Below are 20,000 nucleotides of genomic sequence, written 5' to 3' on the forward strand. Positions count from 1 at the left end.
ATCCAACAAATAAACAATAAAAGTTAATTAAATCAATGTGTGTGTGTGTGTGTGTGTGTGTGTGTGTGTGTGTGTGTGTGTGTGTGTGTGTGTGTGTGTACCTGATCTCCTCTCCTCAGTCCGGCTTCTGCTGCTTTGCTCCCCGACTCCACACTGGAGATGAATATCCGGACTCGTGTGTCTGCAGCGCCCCCTATCAGGCTGAAGTGTAATGGCGCCTCTCGACTCGCTCTCGTCAACGTTACCACTCGCAGCTTGGCCTTCGCAGCACAAGCGATGTTCAGGAGACGCAGGTGACCACACATTTTCTATAGAGAGGGAGAAATGCACGCACAATCACACACACGCACCCACGCACACACATACACACTCTCAGTTTTCTTGCCAGCCGTAACAGCTAAGTGTCATGACTTCAAACACTACACAGAGTCAAGTCAAGTCAAGTTAGCTGATGGTGGTGGTGGGGCATGAACAGACATACATGAAGGAAGTTGATGATGGTGGTGGGGCATGGACAGGCATACATAGAGGAAGTTGAAGACATCTGACCGACAACTAAACCTCAGTAATATGAAGTGCTGTTGGACTATCAGGAGTCCAGAATAGACTGCAGCCAACCTGCCAGACTACAGCCAACCTGCCAGACTACAGCCAACCTGCCAGACTACAGCCAACCTGCCAGACTGCAGCCAACCTGCCAGACTACAGCCAACCTGCCAGACTACAGCCAACCTGCCAGCAAAACAAAACGCTTCAGAGGAAGCTTCGTCCCCTCTGCCATTAGCGGAATAGACAATATAGCCTCTAAACATAGACAATATAGCCTCTAAACATAGACAATATAGCCTCTAAACATAAACAATATAGCCTCTAAACATAAACAATATAGCCTCTAAACATAAACAATATAGCCTCTAAACATAAACAATATAGCCTCTAAACATAGACAATATAGCCTCTAAACATAGACAATATAGCCTCTAAACATAGACAATATAGCCTCTAAACATAGACAATATAGCCTCTAAACATAGACAATATAGCCTCTAAACATAGACAATATAGCCTCTAAACATAGACAATATAGCCTCTAAACATAGACAATATAGCCTCTAAACATAGACAATATAGCCTCTAAACATAGACAATATAGCCTCTAAACATAGACAGTGAGGGAAGTGGAACATTTTATTTTTGTTTTATCATGTTTTTATTGTTGTACCATATTTATATTTATCTCATTTTACATATGAAGGTTCGATAGATACTATCTTTGTCACTATGTGACTCCATGTCCCTTCAATAGGATGCACAACTTTTTGGTATTGACTAAGTATCCAGCGTGGAATGTTTGTATGTGTCTGTCCGAAATGTTTAAGATGTTTTGTCTTGTATGAGTGGAGATGACTTATCTGCAAACCAAATCTACCTTTGAGTACTAATAAAGTTATCTAATCTAATCTAATCTAATCTAATCTAATCTAATCTAATCTAATGAATACACAACCTGTTGAGAGGGTAGAAAGCTGTGTGTGTGTGTTTCTGACCTCTCTCTTTGTGGAGTCAATATTTACCGTTATGGAATATTTAATATTTCAGTTGGGCTTAAATCATTGAGGGGGTCCAAAGTTTCATGCTTTTGTCAGCTCCGTAACAGTAAAAACGGCCAAAATCCTCTGTTAACCGACTCCAACATGTGTATGTCTGTGTGTGTGTGTGTGTGTGTGTGTGTGTGTGTGTGTGTGCGTGTGCGTGTGTGTTCTGACCTCTCTCTCCAGATGACCTTCAAACTCCTCCAGGAAGGTCGTCATGGCCGCGTCGCCCTCGAAGTCGTTAAAGTGATTATTCACCCACAGCAGAACAACACGAGTCACCTGCAACACACACACACACACACACACACACACACACACACACACACACACACACACACACACACACACACACACACACACACACACACACACACACACACACACACACACACACACACACACACACACACACACACACACACACACACACACACACAGTTACCATTACATTTGCATTACATTTACATTAGAAAGACGCTTTTTAAACCAAAGCAACTGACAATCAAGGACATAATCATAGCCAACATCACTAGCAGATACAAAGTGCACAGAAGATATACAGAACAACAAATGCAGATGCCAAGGCTGATTATTGTGTGCGAGTGTGTTTTTTTTTCAAGTAAAAGTATTACAAAAGTAGAGTACACACACATACACATCATGTCAAGAATCGGACCTACCATCAGCAACTCTTCTCTTCATGGCCTACCATCAGCAACTCTTCTCTTCATGGCCTACCATCAGCAACTCTACTCTTCATGGCCTACCATCAGCAACTCTTCTCTTCATGACCTACCAGCAGCAACTCTACATTGCACTTCATGACCGAATAGCAGCAACTCTACATTGCACTTCATGACCGAATCGTGGCTCTCATTGCCAGTGCTGTTGGAGCTTCCCAAGACACAAACACTCACGCCAAAAATACTGAATCAAACCAAGATAACGCAAAACACGCCCACTCAATGCAAAAGCGTGTGCTCAAGTTGGGTCTCCTAAGGGGGCGTTGTCCCCTACTTCTTCTTGTCTTTTTGAGGTGTTTGCGCAAGACGTGCGCTACCGCCATCTACAGCGCTAAGGGGACTTCATTGATTCTCAACCTCAGGACTCCGAAGGTCTCCTAACCGAAGGTCTTCTAAAGGGGCGTTCACCCGACATAAAGTGGATACCGGAAAAGAAACAAAATGGCGCTTCTTGTTAGATCCACCTTCTTTGCTCACGCTCAGGCATGATGGCAGAGCGACTCAGCAGCACTGACAATGTGCTTGATACAGAGATGCCACCCAGAGCACCCACTCTTGAAATTCCAGAACTTCCCTGAGAGTCAATCTCTTGGAACCTGCATTGACCAGACATGGTGTGGTGTGTGTGTGTGTGTGTATATGTATATGTATATGTATATATATATATATATATTACCTTGTCCCTCAGGCTGGGGTCGTGGAACCAGGTGAGCAGCTTGTCTTTGCGTGTGTGTGTGTGTGTGTGTGTGTGTGTGTGTGTGTGTGTGTGTGTGTGTGTGTGTGTGTGTGTGTGTGTGTGTGTGTGTGTGTGTGTGTGTGTGTGTGTGTGTGTGTGTGTGTGTGTGTGTGTGTGTGTGTGTGTGTGTGTGTGTGTGTGTGTGTACCTTGTCCCTGAGGCTGGGGTCGTGGAACCATGTGAGCAGCTTGTCCCCCACCACCATGGGCCCTGGCAGGAAGGTCCGGTAGGTCAACAGGAAGTCCTCGATGTAGGTGGGGTCGACCACACTGTGCTCCTCAACCAGGTGCATCGTCAAGCGCTCAGTCGTACCCTGAGGGGGGGGGAGAGAGAGAGGGGGGAGGGGGAGAGAGGGAGAGAGGGGAGAGAGATTGGGGGGGTAGACATGTAAGCTATAGTTAGCATGTATGTAAGATGTGAAATGTAAGATAATCATCTATGCGACGCGGCGTTCGTTTGCTATGTGCCAAAGAGATGGAATGCCCTCCCCATCGAGATCCGATCAGCCAGCTCCATCGACTCCTTCAAGAAGCAGCTGAAGACCCACCTTTTCACCCTTGCCTACTCCTAGCTGCCCAGGCGTCACAGCGTCCCAGCTGCCGCAGCGTCCCTACTGCTCACAACCAGCCCTGGCAGGGGGCTCCCCTAGGTGGCCGCTGGTCTCTGCCTGAGGTTTCTTCCTGACTATAGGTTTTTTTTTATCAGACCTCATTGAGCTTTTCCCCCTATAAATTATGAATCATGTGAAGAGGGAGTTTTTCCTCACCCCTGATGCCACCAGGGGCCGCATCTGAGCGCCCAAATTCAGTGTGACTATCTATGACTTATGCTGGACCCAGCCACTGTGGACCTCACGTCTCTAAGAATCCTGGTCCTAAACTACGTGGACCTTATGACTCTACAATCTCTGTCTATCTCTTCTTCATCTGCCTTCTTGCTGTTTCTGCCTCTCCGGTCTACCTCTCCTTTTAAATCCATCTCTAACAATGACGTTGTTTTCCCATTTGTTAAGCACTTGTATGATAGTGTGCTATACGAATACAATTATTATTATTATGTACGTGGGTTTCGATAAACAGGTGTTCACAAAATGTACCGTTAGTCTCTGTGTCGTACCATGAGACAGACAGACAGGCAAACAGACAGACAGGCAGACAGACAAGCAGGCAGGCAGACAGAATAGTATAGTGTAGTGTGTGTGTGTGTGTGTATGCTTGCGCACATGTGTGTGTGTGTGAGAGTGAGTGTGTGTGCGTGCGCACATGTGTGTGTATGTGTGTGTGTGTGCGTGTGTGTGTGTGTATGTATGCGTGCGCATGTGTGTGTGTGTGTGTGTGTGTGCGTGTGTGTGTGTGCGTATGTATGCGTGCGCACGTGTGTGTGTGTGTGTGTGTGTGTGTGTGCGTGCGTGCATTTGTGTGTGTGTCTACCTTGATGACTATATGGCCCTTCCGTGTTCCGGTTCTGTCCAGTTCTCGGTGTTCCTTCACCATGACGATCTCTCCCTCCTCCTCCACCGCGTGCATGTTCTTCTCCACCTGGTTCAGGATGCAGCTGTAGTCCTGCTGGGCTATACACACAAACTACACACACACACACACACACACACACACACACACACACACACACACACACACACACACACACACACACACACACACACACACACACAGCATTAGAGAGAGGGAGGAAGCAGCTGTAGTCCTGCTGGGCTATACACACAAACTTCACACACACACACACACACACACGCACAGCATTAGAGGGAGGGAGGATGCAGCTGTAGTCCTGCTGGGCTATACACACAAACTACACACACACACACACACACACACACACACACGCACACGCACACGCACACGCACACGCACGCACACACACACACACACACACACACACACACACACACACACACACACACACACACACACAGCATTAGAGAGAGGGAGTATGCAGCTGTAGTCATGCTGCGCTATACACACAAACTACACACACACACACACACACGCACACACACACACACACACACACACACACACACACGCACGCACGCATGCACACGCACGGACGCACGCACGCAGGCACACAGGTACGCACGCATGCACACGCACGCACACACGCACACGCACGCACACACGCACAACATTAGAGAGAGGGAGGGAGGGAGAGAGGGAGAGAGAGAGAAAGACAGAGAGAGAGAGAGAGAGAGAGAGAGAGAGAGAGAGAGAGAGAGAGAGAGAGAGAGAGAGAGAGAGAGAGAGAGAAATACTCAACCGTGACCATTGTTGAAATAGGCTGCGCATTTGATTTACATATGGACACTTGTTTTAATGCCAAAATGCGGAAGTACCAGCTACGTGTTGAATCAATCATGAATCTTGGGTATAACTGCAAATTAGTTGTTTTTGTGTTTGGGAGCCTTGGACAAGTACATGAACTAGTCATGCGAGGCTTGGAACTGTGTGGATTATGCAAAAAGAGTGCAAAGAGACACTGGCCAAATTCTGTTCAATTTCTCCCATTTGGAGACTGAGATGTCACATCTATCCATAGAGACTAATGGACTTATCACTCTAATATTATCAAACTTGCCAATCTACAGAATATTTCCATGAATGTTTGGATCTGTAATCCTTCCCTGTGTGAGGATCCAAATAAAAGTACTAAACTGTGCGGTCTGCATGTTCCAAGTGTTGTGCTGAACCTGCTTTTAGGTCACTTACACAAACTGGCCACTAGGGGGCTCAGCATAGTGGCCTTTCATTATCAAAACAAATGCAAAACATCTAGCTCAAAATCATCCCTATTTAATCAATAACTTGCGGCCACTATATTTGGAGATGAAGGTGCTGTGTTGTACCAAGTCTTGCTATGGTCAATGACTTTGATCAGAATACTTTTCAATTAGTATGGTTCAATTATTATGGCTTCTAATTGTTTTCAAATGTCTGAGTGTGTGTGTGTGTGTGTGTGTGTGTGTGTGCGTCTGTCCGTGTGTGTGTCTGTGTGTGTGCGTGTGTGTGTGTGTGTGTGTGTGTGTGTGTGTGTGTGTGTGTGTGTGTGTGTGTGTGTGTGTTACCTGGCAGTCGTCCACTTTAGTGCGCATGACTCCCTTCATGTACTCCTTGCCAGTAGAGGGCGACACTCCAAAGCTGTTCCCCATACACAGCAGCTCCGCTCGGCCTTCTGGGTAACACACCTCCACACAGCCGTTAAGGATCACCGACCAGGAGTCCAGCTGCACACACACATACACACACACACACACACACACACACACACGCACACGCACACACGTACACACGTACACACGCACACACACAGACACACACACACACACGTATACATACACGCACCCGCACACGCAAGCGCACACGCACGCACACACGCGTGTGAGTCATGTGACTAATACAATGTTTTGTGGTTGGAGCTTGGTTACTAAACCCAACGTGATTGAGTGGCCACAACTAGGGTCAGAGCCAGCGTTGCCAGATGTGTCTGACCAAATCCCGCCCAAAAGCTTCTCAAAAAACGCCAAAATGCGGTAAATTCCGCCCAAATTCAACAAATTACATTGACTTCTATGGGCCCAAAACGGCTGAGAAAAAAACGCCAAATGGCTAATTTTTCAGATTTTTACCCGCAGACGCTCATCCCAAGGAGCCCAATTGGGCGTGCACCCGCCCAACCTGGCAACACAGATCAGAGCCCCAGTTTGGTCCTCCAGAGGGTCTGGGCTCGAGTCCCGGTGGGGCAACTCTACTCCCCCTCGCTAAACACACACACACACACACACACACTCACACATACACGCACGCACACACACGTGCAGACACAGACACAGACACACACAGACACACACACGCACACACGCACACACGCACACACACACGCACACACGCACACACGCACACACGCACACACGCGCACACACAGCAGACGAAACCCCCTCCCTCTCACCTCTTCCCCGTCGTTGAGCACCACAGTGCCGGCCCGCTCCACCACGGCGAACACCATCACCGCACACAGCTCCCTCCGCACCGACATGGTCATATTGGCAAACGCAGGCAACTGGTGCATGAACTCAAGAAGTTGCTCTGGAGGAGAGAGAGAGAGGGGGGGGGAGAGAGAGAGAGAGAGAGAGAGAGAGAGAGAGAGAGGAGAGAGAGAGAGAGGAGAGAGAGAGAGAGAGAGAGAGAGAGAGAGAGAGAGAGAGAGAGAGAGAGAGAGAGAGAAATAGAAAGAGGAGAGAGTGAGAGAGAGGGAGAGAGAGGGAGAGAGAGGGAGAGAGAGAGAGAGCGAGAGAGAGAGAGAAATAGATTTAAAAGATCTGAAGGCAGATAAGTCTAAAATGGTCCATTGTAGCTTTGGGTTGGATGGAATCCATTCTTATGTGTTGTTCCTTCAAGTTAAATGACATTACAATACACTTAGCGGACGCTTTTATCCATAGCTGCTTCTACAGTTTATGACTTTTAGTAGAGTAGAATAGCAACTTACAGGTATTTACAGGATATTGGTTACAGTCCCTGGAGCAGTGTGGGGTTAAGTGACTTTGCTCAAGGGCACCTCAGCCATGGATGGAGGAGTAGAGAGAGGTAAGGCTGGGATTCGAACCTGCAACCATCTGATCGGTAGACCGTCTCCCTGACCACTAGGCCACGGCTGCCTAAGCGTTAGGAGGTAATAACTGATATACATCCTTGTCCCCAGCCTGTTGTAGTTTTACTCTCCCGGGGCTTTCATGGTTTAAAGGGACACTGTGCAGAAAATGGTCAAAAAGGGTACTGCAACGATGCTGCTCATTGAAACTGGGCTGCTTATTGCCAAATTTGATCTTCAAATGAAAGTTTACTAAGTAATAAACAAATATTTTCTAGTATGGTCCAAGTACAGTCATTTTTGCAGCTAAAAATGGCTATTTTTGGACATGGCGGACCATGGAGAAGATCCCCCTTGTCATGTATGAAAAGTGCAATTTTTTCCAGTAATAATGAATACTTAGATTTGATGGTGGTGGTAAGTATTCATGAAAAAGGTAACATTAGTGAGTGGGCAGAATGAATTCTGGAAATAACCAACGAAAAATCTCACACAGTGTCCCTTTAAGTTCATTTGAGTAAAGCAGAGGCTTGATCCTGTTCTCCAAACACATGGTTACACTCCAGTCCCCATCCTCTAGAGCAGCCTGTTAGTTAGTCCCCATCCTCTAGTCTAGAGCAGCCTGTTAGTTAGTCCCCATCCTCTAGAGCAGCCTGTTAGTTAGTCCCCATCCTCTAGTCTAGAGCAGCCTGTTAGTTAGTCCCCATCCTCTAGGGGGCAGCCTGTTAGTTAGTCCCCATCCTCTAGGGGGCAGCAGCCTGTTAGTTAGTCCCCATCCTCTAGGGGGCAGCCTGTTAGTTAGTCCCCATCCTCTAGGGGGCAGCAGCCTGTTAGTTAGTCCCCATCCTCTAGAGCAGCCTGTTAGTTAGTCCCCATCCTCTAGAGCAGCCTGTTAGTTAGTCCCCATCCTCTAGAGCAGCCTGTTAGTTAGTCCCCATCCTCTAGGGGGCAGCCTGTTAGTTAGTCCCCATCCTCTAGGGGGCAGCCTGTTAGTTAGTCCCCATCCTCTAGAGCAGCCTGTTAGTTAGTCCCCATCCTCTAGAGCAGCCTGTTAGTTAGTCCCCATCCTCTAGGGGGCAGCCTGTTAGTTAGTCCCCATCCTCTAGTCTAGAGCAGCCTGTTAGTTAGTCCCCATCCTCTAGAGCAGCCTGTTAGTTAGTCCCCATCCTCTAGAGCAGCCTGTTAGTTAGTCCCCATCCTCTAGGGGGCAGCCTGTTAGTTAGTCCCCATCCTCTAGAGCAGCCTGTTAGTTAGTCCTCTAGAGCAGCCTGTTAGTTAGTCCCCATCCTCTAGGGGGCAGCAGCCTGTTAGTTAGTCCCCATCCTCTAGAGCAGCCTGTTAGTTAGTCCCCATCCTCTAGGGGGCAGCCTGTTAGTTAGTCCCCATCCTCTAGGGGGCAGCCTGTTAGTTAGTCCCCATCCTCTAGGGGGCAGCAGCCTGTTAGTTAGTCCCCATCCTCTAGGGGGCAGCAGCCTGTTAGTTAGTCCCCATCCTCTAGAGCAGCCTGTTAGTTAGTCCCCATCCTCTAGGGGGCAGCCTGTTAGTTAGTCCCCATCCTCTAGGGGGCAGCCTGTTAGTTAGTCCCCATCCTCTAGAGCAGCCTGTTAGTTAGTCCCCATCCTCTAGGGGGCAGCCTGTTAGTTAGTCCCCATCCTCTAGGGGGCAGCCTGTTAGTTAGTCCCCATCCTCTAGTCTAGAGCAGCCTGTTAGTTAGTCCCCATCCTCTAGAGCAGCCTGTTAGTTAGTCCCCATCCTCTAGGGGGCAGCCTGTTAGTTAGTCCCCATCCTCTAGAGCAGCCTGTTAGTTAGTCCCCATCCTCTAGGGGGCAGCAGCCTGTTAGTTAGTCCCCATCCTCTAGAGCAGCCTGTTAGTTAGTCCCCATCCTCTAGAGCAGCCTGTTAGTTAGTCCCCATCCTCTAGGGGGCAGCAGCCTGTTAGTTAGTCTCCATCCTCTAGTCTAGAGCAGCCTGTTAGTTAGTCCCCATCCTCTAGGGGGCAGCCTGTTAGTTAGTCCCCATCCTCTAGGGGGCAGCCTGTTAGTTAGTCCCCATCCTCTAGAGCAGCCTGTTAGTTAGTCTCCATCCTCTAGGGGGCAGCCTGTTAGTTAGTCCCCATCCTCTAGAGCAGCCTGTTAGTTAGTCCCCATCCTCTAGAGCAGCCTGTTAGTTAGTCTCCATCCTCTAGGGGGCAGCAGCCTGTTAGTTAGTCCCCATCCTCTAGTCTAGAGCAGCCTGTTAGTTAGTCCCCATCCTCTAGAGCAGCCTGTTAGTTAGTCCCCATCCTCTAGAGCAGCCTGTTAGTTAGTCCCCATCCTCTAGGGGGCAGCAGCCTGTTAGTTAGTCCCCATCCTCTAGGGGGCAGCCTGTTAGTTAGTCCCCATCCTCTAGAGCAGCCTGTTAGTTAGTCCCCATCCTCTAGAGCAGCCTGTTAGTTAGTCCCCATCCTCTAGTCTAGATCAGCCTGTTAGTTAGTCCCCATCCTCTAGTCTAGAGCAGCCTGTTAGTTAGTCCCCATCCTCTAGGGGGCAGCCTGTTAGTTAGTCCCCATCCTCTAGGGGGCAGCCTGTTAGTTAGTCCCCATCCTCTAGTCTAGAGCAGCCTGTTAGTTAGTCCCCATCCTCTAGTCTAGAGCAGCCTGTTAGTTAGTCCCCATCCTCTAGGGGGCAGCCTGTTAGTTAGTCCCCATCCTCTAGGGGGCAGCAGCCTGTTAGTTAGTCCCCATCCTCTAGAGCAGCCTGTTAGTTAGTCCCCATCCTCTAGAGCAGCCTGTTAGTTAGTCCCCATCCTCTAGAGCAGCCTGTTAGTTAGTCCCCATCCTCTAGGGGGCAGCAGCCTGTTAGTTAGTCCCCATCCTCTAGGGGGCAGCCTGTTAGTTAGTCCCCATCCTCTAGGGGGCAGCCTGTTAGTTAGTCCCCATCCTCTAGAGCAGCCTGTTAGTTAGTCCCCATCCTCTAGAGCAGCCTGTTAGTTAGTCCCCATCCCCTAGGGGGCAGCCTGTTAGTTAGTCCCCATCCTCTAGGGGGCAGCAGCCTGTTAGTTAGTCCCCATCCTCTAGGGGGCAGCCTGTTAGTTAGTCCCCATCCTCTAGAGCAGCCTGTTAGTTAGTCCCCATCCTCTAGAGCAGCCTGTTAGTTAGTCTCCTCTAGAGCAGCCTGTTAGTTAGTCCCCATCCTCTAGGGGGCAGCCTGTTAGTTAGTCCCCATCCTCTAGTCTAGAGCAGCCTGTTAGTTAGTCCCCATCCTCTAGGGGGCAGCAGCCTGTTAGTTAGTCCCCATCCTCTAGGGGGCAGCAGCCTGTTAGTTAGTCCCCATCCTCTAGAGGGCAGCCTGTTAGTTAGTCCCCATCCTCTAGGGGGCAGCCTGTTAGTTAGTCCCCATCCTCTAGAGCAGCCTGTTAGTTAGTCCCCATCCTCTAGAGCAGCCTGTTAGTTAGTCTCCATCCTCTAGGGGGCAGCCTGTTAGTTAGTCTCCATCCTCTAGGGGGCAGCAGCCTGTTAGTTAGTCCCCATCCTCTAGAGCAGCCTGTTAGTTAGTCCCCATCCTCTAGGGGGCAGCCTGTTAGTTAGTCCCCATCCTCTAGGGGGCAGCCTGTTAGTTAGTCCCCATCCTCTAGAGCAGCCTGTTAGTTAGTCCCCTAGTCTCCTCTAGGGGGCAGCCTGTTAGTTAGTCCCCATCCTCTAGAGGGCAGCCTGTTAGTTAGTCCCCATCCTCTAGAGCAGCCTGTTAGTTAGTCCCCATCCTCTAGGGGGCAGCCTGTTAGTTAGTCCCCATCCTCTAGGGGGCAGCAGCCTGTTAGTTAGTCTCCATCCTCTAGGGGGCAGCCTGTTAGTTAGTCCCCATCCTCTAGAGCAGCCTGTTAGTTAGTCCCCATCCTCTAGAGCAGCCTGTTAGTTAGTCCCCATCCTCTAGGGGGCAGCAGCCTGTTAGTTAGTCCCCTAGTCTCCTCTAGGGGGCAGCCTGTTAGTTAGTCCCCATCCTCTAGAGCAGCCTGTTAGTTAGTCCCCATCCTCTAGAGCAGCCTGTTAGTTAGTCCCCATCCTCTAGTCTAGAGCAGCCTGTTAGTTAGTCCCCATCCTCTAGGGGGCAGCCTGTTAGTTAGTCCCCATCCTCTAGGGGGCAGCAGCCTGTTAGTTAGTCCCCATCCTCTAGAGCAGCCTGTTAGTTAGTCCCCATCCTCTAGAGCAGCCTGTTAGTTAGTCCCCATCCTCTAGGGGGCAGCCTGTTAGTTAGTCCCCATCCTCTAGGGGGCAGCCTGTTAGTTAGTCCCCATCCTCTAGAGCAGCCTGTTAGTTAGTCCCCATCCCCTAGGGGGCAGCCTGTTAGTTAGTCCCCATCCTCTAGTCTAGAGCAGCCTGTTAGTTAGTCTCCATCCTCTAGGGGGCAGCAGCCTGTTAGTTAGTCTCCATCCTCTAGGGGGCAGCAGCCTGTTAGTTAGTCCCCATCCTCTAGAGGGCAGTCTGTTAGTTAGTCCCCATCCTCTAGGGGGCAGCCTGTTAGTTAGTCCCCATCCTCTAGGGGGCAGCCTGTTAGTTAGTCCCCATCCTCTAGAGCAGCCTGTTAGTTAGTCCCCATCCTCTAGAGCAGCCTGTTAGTTAGTCTCCATCCTCTAGGGGGCAGCCTGTTAGTTAGTCCCCATCCTCTAGGGGGCAGCAGCCTGTTAGTTAGTCCCCATCCTCTAGGGGGCAGCCTGTTAGTTAGTCCCCATCCTCTAGAGCAGCCTGTTAGTTAGTCCCCATCCTCTAGGGGGCAGCCTGTTAGTTAGTCCCCATCCTCTAGGGGGCAGCCTGTTAGTTAGTCCCCATCCTCTAGAGCAGCCTGTTAGTTAGTCCCCTAGTCTCCTCTAGAGCAGCCTGTTAGTTAGTCCCCATCCTCTAGAGCAGCCTGTTAGTTAGTCCCCATCCTCTAGTCTAGAGCAGCCTGTTAGTTAGTCCCCATCCTCTAGGGGGCAGCCTGTTAGTTAGTCCCCATCCTCTAGTCTAGAGCAGCCTGTTAGTTAGTCCCCATCCTCTAGAGCAGCCTGTTAGTTAGTCCCCATCCTCTAGGGGGCAGCCTGTTAGTTAGTCCCCATCCTCTAGAGGGCAGCCTGTTAGTTAGTCCCCATCCTCTAGGGGGCAGCCTGTTAGTTAGTCCCCATCCTCTAGAGCAGCCTGTTAGTTAGTCCCCATCCTCTAGAGCAGCCTGTTAGTTAGTCCCCATCCTCTAGGGGGCAGCAGCCTGTTAGTTAGTCCCCTAGTCTCCTCTAGGGAGCAGCCTGTTAGTTAGTCCCCATCCTCTAGAGCAGCCTGTTAGTTAGTCCCCATCCTCTAGAGCAGCCTGTTAGTTAGTCCCCATCCTCTAGTCTAGAGCAGCCTGTTAGTTAGTCCCCATCCTCTAGGGGGCAGCCTGTTAGTTAGTCCCCATCCTCTAGGGGGCAGCAGCCTGTTAGTTAGTCCCCATCCTCTAGAGCAGCCTGTTAGTTAGTCCCCATCCTCTAGGGGGCAGCCTGTTAGTTAGTCCCCATCCTCTAGGGGGCAGCCTGTTAGTTAGTCCCCATCCTCTAGAGCAGCCTGTTAGTTAGTCCCCATCCTCTAGGGGGCAGCCATGGCCTAGTGGGTAGGGAGGGGCTCTTCGCATCAGAGGGTTGTAGGTTCGAATCCCACCCTTACCTCCCCCTACACCTCCATCCATGGCTGAAGTGCCCATCGGCAAAGTGCATGTGTGTGTTTATGAGGTGTGCGTGTGTGTGTGTGTGCGTGTGTGTGTGTGTGTGTGTGTGTGTGTGTGTGTGTGTGTGTGCGCGTGTGTGTGTGTGTGTGTGTGTGTGTGTGTGTGTGTGTGTGTGCTACCTATGTCGTCGTCTGTGCGGTCCATGGGGTCCTTCTCTAGACAGTCTCGTACGATGTCTCTGCTCATCTAGGTGTGTGTGTGTGTGTGTGTGTTCGTTCATGAGGTGTGTGTGTGTGTGTGTGTGTGTGTGTGTGTGTGTGTGTGTGTGTGTGTGTGTGTGTGTGTGTGTGTGTGTGTGTGTGTGTGTGTGTTCGTTCATGAGGTGTGTGTGTGTGTGTGTGTGTGTGTGTGTGTGTGTGTGTGTGTGTGTGTGTGTGTGTGTGTGTGTGTGTGTGTGTGTGTGTGTGCTACCTATGTCGTCGTCTGTGCGGTCCATGGGGTCTTTCTCTAGACAGTCTCGTACGATGTCTCTGCTCATCAGAGGGTCGGGCCGCTCGATATCTTCCTCATCATCATCATCCTCGCTGTCCACCGCCGTCTCCGGAAGACCAGACAGGTCCATATCCCCTCCCCCCTCACTCTCTACAGCCTGGAACACACACACACACACACACACACACACACACACACACACACACACACACACACACACACAGTTATAGAGGGAGACCAGACAGGTCCATATCCCCTCCCCCCTCGCTCTCTACAGCCTGCAACACACACACATACACACACATTACTCACATACACATTACGCTCACACACGTCGCTACTAGTTATACTAGTAGTTACTCACTTGTTTGTTCATGATTCTCCCACAAAGCGTTAGTTAGCATTAATTAGCGTTAGTTAGCATTAATTAGCGTTAGTTAGCATTAATTAGCGTTAGTTAGCATTAATTAGCGTTAGTTAGCGTTAGTTAGCATTAGTTGATGTTTGATAACGTGCCCCTGGGTTTAACTGCTGTAGCATGAGCTAAGTTAGAGGTCAATAACGCCAACTCCGACACGTTCCAATTCATTAAGTGTTTGTGTCAACACTATCGCCTTGCAAACATGCTACCGTGTTAAAATAGGGGAAACATTTGTGTCATTTTAACGGTCAGGAAACTGCACCTAACTTCTTGTTGCCATCTGGAGCACATGACGTATCAAAGCTGACAGACAACCGCAGTTTGCACTAAGAGTTTACGTCTACATTAACGGCACTGCGGACATAAACGGCACATACAGCGATTAAGTAGGGGTATTAATCAATGCCAAATAAAGTGCCATAGATTAAAGATATTGGCCCTCATTTATCAAACTTGCGTAGAAACCATCGCAGAAATAAGCGCAGATCTCGTCGTACGACAAAACTCACGTGAGATTTACTAAACATGTGTACCTCTCCAATCCCATCGTAAGAGCGAGCGGCTGTTGATAAATCCAGCGTGTGAAAACCATCGTAATTAGAATAATCACACCTTCTCTAAAACGGCGGGAAAGAGACCACACCCCTAAGTTTGCGACATGGATAGGCGCAAACCGGCTAAAACATCCAAGTTTCTGGTTGATTGACAGATTGAAATTAGGCTTTACGCGAGGTAGACAACAAAATAGGCTAACACGTGGAAATAATCAACAGCAGTAGTCAACAGTGTTTCGGTTCTCAATATGTAAGGGGCAGAGATTGATTTCCAAATAGCCTACTTACAAGGAATTGTTTGATTATGTTTTTGATCATATTTTTTTATACTTATATTATTATATTAAATAATAATTCATTTTTTTTAGATATGATGATAAACCCTTTTGTAAACGAGGTCAAGAAAGGGTTCCTACGTGAAACTGGCAAACAAACAGTGCCCAAACCATTTGTTGGGGAAGGAGACTTTTACATGTCCAGTGCGCAGTCCTTCTCGCGCTCACGTGCGGCCTGCTTCTCTCCTGCGCTCCAGTCCTTCGAGGGGGTAGCCCTAGCTTTTGCCATCTAAATGGACGACTATAGCGTGTTATCGATCGGAAACACACGTGTCAGGTGTGTATTCGGATAGTCGTGCGTAATGGCGAAACTGAACCGGGAGATTATTACTGTATGTAGGCTATTGATTGATGTGCGCCTGAACTCCCAGGTGTTAAAAAGAAAGGACGTCGGTCCATTGATTCCACGACTGAAGGCACATCCCAATACTCGGCTGTATATTGCACAATTATTCATACATCACGTCAAATCACAAATTAGAAGTCTCTCAGTTGTTGACCTATGCCAAATTAACGCAGCGCTCCCAGGAAGGGCGCACCAATTCAAACAAGTAGAACTTGGCTTATAGGCAAAATATACAATGTAAACACATTTTGTAATTATGTAGGTCACAAATTTATGATAATGAGTTGTTGCGCTACAACTGCTGCTCAAGTTGGTGATCATAGTCATCTCAAGTCCAATTTGAAAACGGCGTACACCGTCTGAGAGCAGTCGTAGGATTTCATCTTTCCTGCGCTTACGATGAGATTTGATAAATGACAAGTGGTCGTAGAAAAAGAACGTACACACAACATACGCACGATTCTCGTCGTACGCTGCTTTGATAAATGAGGGCCATTGTTTCCCACCATGCCATGGCAACATTCTCATCCGTTGCCACTTCACACAGTCCAGCAGTCACACAGTCCAGCATAACAACATTCAGAAACTAGACCTGGTAGATGTGTGTGTGTTAGGGATGCAAACGATTAATCGATTAATCGACTTTAATCGATCAATGCATTAATCGATTAAAAAACATTAATCGCAATTAATCGACAATTCAACTGACAAGAGACCCAGGTGAAATGGGCATGTGAAGAGTGTGTGTGAAGACGGGTGTGAATAGTAGGAACATTTAAATCACCTTTTGCATTAAAGAATTAATTTAAATGTGGTATTTTATCTCCATTTTTAACTAAAATGTTTAGATTTAGTGGGTTTTTTTTTTGGGAAACTTTGAGATTTCAGGGGGAAAACGCCGCTTATCAATTAATCGTAAGTCGATCGATAAGGCTATCAACTAATGATTAATGAATTAATCGATAATTTGCATCCCTAGTGTGTGTGTGTGTGTGTGTGTGTGTGTGTGTGTGTGTGTGTGTGTGTGTGTGTGTGTGTGTGTGTGTAATGACCTGGTAGATGTCGGAGAGGCTGCTGCTTCCGGAGTCACTGGTGACGCTACATCCTGATTGGCTAGAGGCCACCTGGGGGCGTGGCCTATCATCTGACAGGTGCAGTCTGGAGAAGTCCGCGGGGAGCTGAACAAACACACGCACACGCACACACACATGCACACACACGCACATGCACACACACACATGCGCACACACACGCACAGACACGCACGCGCACACGCACGCGCACACGCACACGCACAGACACGCACACGCACAGACACGCACACGCACACACACACGCACACGCACACACACACATGCGCACACACACGCACACGCACAGGCACGCGCACACGCACACGCACACGCACATGCACACACACACATGCGCACAGACACGCACATACGCACACACACACACGGGGAGAGAGAGGAAGAGGTGAGCATGATGGCAATATCTTCCTGCTGCAATAATAATCTCTGCTACTAACAAGCGGTGGTAATAATCTCTACTACTGGGACAAAGACGTGCAAAATGGCATTCAGTGTAACGGATGCCTTCTGCTGAATGTAACTGTAAAAAAGATGACTCTTTTAATTTATTTATTGTTACAGGGAATTCATGAAAGCCTCGGCTGTCATCCATTCACTTCAAACAATTTAAAAATCATGTTTTTTTTGCAGTTACAGTCAGCGGAAGTTGTCTGTAACACTGAATGACAAAGACGTCTTTGACCCTACTAACTGTAGACTCCAACCCAAGGCAGCGGGCCTCGATGGCGTCTGTGCTAGAGCAGTGTTTCCCAAACTTTTTTGTCTCGCGTACCGCCTAAACCTCTTAGTTGTGACATGAGTACCCCCTAATTCATGTTCTATATCACTTTCTCTGTCCTGATGTGACAGCTCCGTATATTTGTTATAATAATAACATCTTTCCAAGTACCCCCTGCAGTGTGCTCGCGTACCCCTAGTGGTACACGTACCCCTGGTTGGGAAACACTGCCCTAGAGGACAGTTGCAGTGGAGTTAGCAGAGCCTCTTCAACAAGAGCCTACAGACAGGCGAGGTCCAGTCACTGTGGAAGACATCATGCCCTATTCCATTTTTGCCCAAGCCCTTTCTGGGAAAAGGTTCCCTCTCAATATTAAAACCTAAATATCTCAGCCTCTGAAGCACGTAAAAACATGACATAAGTTGCATTTCATTCAGCTCTAACATACCCACATTTTTAAGAAAACAGCTCAAATGTCGCTGCAGGACACAATGCCTTATACCAGTATCCAAAAAGTCACATCCAAAAGAACTAAATGACTACAGACCCCTCCCCTCACCTCGTGAAAACCTTTGAACGTGTGCTGCTGTTTAACCACCTCAAGCGCTACTCTCTGAGGAAGCCGACATCCTTCAATGTCTGCACTAGACTCCTGCAGATATGCTAACAGTCTGCCATGGCCAGTGTGCCTTCCTATGCTGTGGCATGCTGGGGCAGTGGCATCAGGAAGAGAGATGCTGGACGCCTTGACAGGCTGGTGAGGAAAGCTGGATCTGTTGTAGGCACTTTCATTTCCAAACCATGGCCGTGTCTCAAATGCCGCACTTGTGCACTTCAGGCACTGTTTTTCAGTGCCTAGGGCGCTCACGCTGAAAGTTTCAGTTGAGCCAGTGCACTGAAAGTGCCAGGATGATCTCCTAACAATGGTGGAAAAATGCAGTTCTTGAATGATGGACACTGCACACACTAAACGGCGGCCATGTTGACAACGACACAGAGGAAATGTGGCATTCAGTTCAGTAGAAGAGTTTGGTTAACAGTCTCCTAATGCTGTAAGTAATGTAGATGGGACACCACCCTTTTCATGCCAACCAAAGTATTGTATGTGTGATTGTTGTCCTTTGGGGTGAAGGACAAGGAAATACAAGCACCAGACGCTGTGCATTGTAAACAGTAGCCAACTCATATTTTGGCGAGCTAATGCCAAGCTCAGCCGTCACTGCCAGCGAGGGCACAGTGCATAGTGCTCACATTTTTCCACGAAACTATGTACTAAAGACCTCAGTGCACTGTGTGCACTGCGCACTGACTGACAGTGCACTGACAAAAGTGAGTCATTTGAGACATAGGGCAGTCATGGGTAAGCGGTTAGGGCGTCAGACTTGCATTCCAGAGGTTGCCGGTTCGACTCCTGACTCGCCAGGTTGGTGGGGGGAGTAATCAACCAGTGCTCTCCCCCATCCTCCTCCATGACTGAGGTACCCTGAGCATGGTACCGTCCCACCGCACTGCTCCCCATAGGGTGCCACTGAGCTGAGAGCTGCCCCCTTGCACGGGTGAGGCATAAATGCAATTTCGTTGTGTGCAGTGTGCAGTGTTCACTTGTGTGCTGTGGAGTGCTGTGTCACAATGACAATGGGAGTTGGAGTTGATAGCCCATGACTGCAATGCTAATGCTAATCATAATGCTAATGTTAATACTAATGTCCAAATGAACACAACAGAAAGAAAACTAGTAGGTGGAGAGAGAATACACAATAGTGGACGTAGTAGTCAGGAGTGTGTGTGTGTGTGTGTGTGTGTGTGTGTGTGTGTGTGTGTGTGTGTGTGTGTGTGTGTTCGTTTGTTGTCAGGGGCCCTGTGGGTGGGAAGCTCCGCCTTTGTAATGTCAACAACTGTCAATCACAGAAGACACCCCCCCCTCTCTCTCTCTGGACAGCCCACACTCACACTCACACACACACACACAAACCCCAAAGGTCCTTCTACCACCCAGTAGACGTTCAGAATGGCTGTGTGTGTGTGTGTGTGTGTGTGTGTGTGTGTGTGTGTGTGTGTGTGTGTGTGTGTGTGTGTGTGTGTGTGTGTGTGTGTGTGCCCATGTTTGTCTTTGTGTGTGTGTGTGTGTGTGTGAGTGTGTATGTGTGTGTGCGTGCGTGCGTGTGCGTGCGTGTGCGTGCGTGCGTGCGCGCGTGTGTGTGTCAGCAGGAGATAATGAGGCTTTCCTCTCGCCACAATGTAGGTCAGGAACCCAGTCAATCACACACACTCACACACACACACACACACACACACACACACACACACACACACACACACACACACACACACACACACACACACACACACACACACACACACACACACACACACACACACACACACACACACACACAAAGACAAACACGGGCACACACACACACACACACACACACACACACACACAAAGACAAACATGGGCACACACACACACACACACACACACACACACACACACACACACACACACACACACACACACACACACACACACACACACACACACACACACACACACACACACACACACACACACACAGACACAACTGCCCTTCGTAGAGCGTGCAGACACATAATTTGAATCACAGTTCATGCACCTCGCAAATTTAAACCATGATTCCCAGACACGCACGCACGCACGCACACACCATGTCCAACACAATCAACGTTTGCTGAAAAACAT

At 48.8% G+C, this 20,000-nt stretch overlaps 1 protein-coding gene across 1 annotated transcript in view; it reads right to left on the minus strand.

Annotated features, from left to right (window-relative positions):
* LOC134442970 (rap guanine nucleotide exchange factor 2-like) overlaps positions 1 to 20,000 on the minus strand; it is a 117,883-nt gene that overhangs the window by 41,968 nt on the left and 55,915 nt on the right. The window contains exons 7-14 of the mRNA XM_063192923.1: positions 16,522 to 16,647; positions 13,793 to 13,970; positions 7,035 to 7,171; positions 6,154 to 6,312; positions 4,505 to 4,657; positions 3,223 to 3,387; positions 1,767 to 1,874; positions 102 to 308 (exon numbers count right to left, since the gene is read on the minus strand). Of these exons, the coding sequence (XP_063048993.1) occupies positions 102 to 308; positions 1,767 to 1,874; positions 3,223 to 3,387; positions 4,505 to 4,657; positions 6,154 to 6,312; positions 7,035 to 7,171; positions 13,793 to 13,970; positions 16,522 to 16,647 (1,233 nt within the window). The remainder of the gene's footprint in view (positions 1 to 101; positions 309 to 1,766; positions 1,875 to 3,222; positions 3,388 to 4,504; positions 4,658 to 6,153; positions 6,313 to 7,034; positions 7,172 to 13,792; positions 13,971 to 16,521; positions 16,648 to 20,000) is intronic.

This window comes from Engraulis encrasicolus, unplaced genomic scaffold (assembly GCF_034702125.1).
Source record: "Engraulis encrasicolus isolate BLACKSEA-1 unplaced genomic scaffold, IST_EnEncr_1.0 scaffold_26_np1212, whole genome shotgun sequence".
NCBI classification, from domain to species: domain Eukaryota; kingdom Metazoa; phylum Chordata; class Actinopteri; order Clupeiformes; family Engraulidae; genus Engraulis; species Engraulis encrasicolus.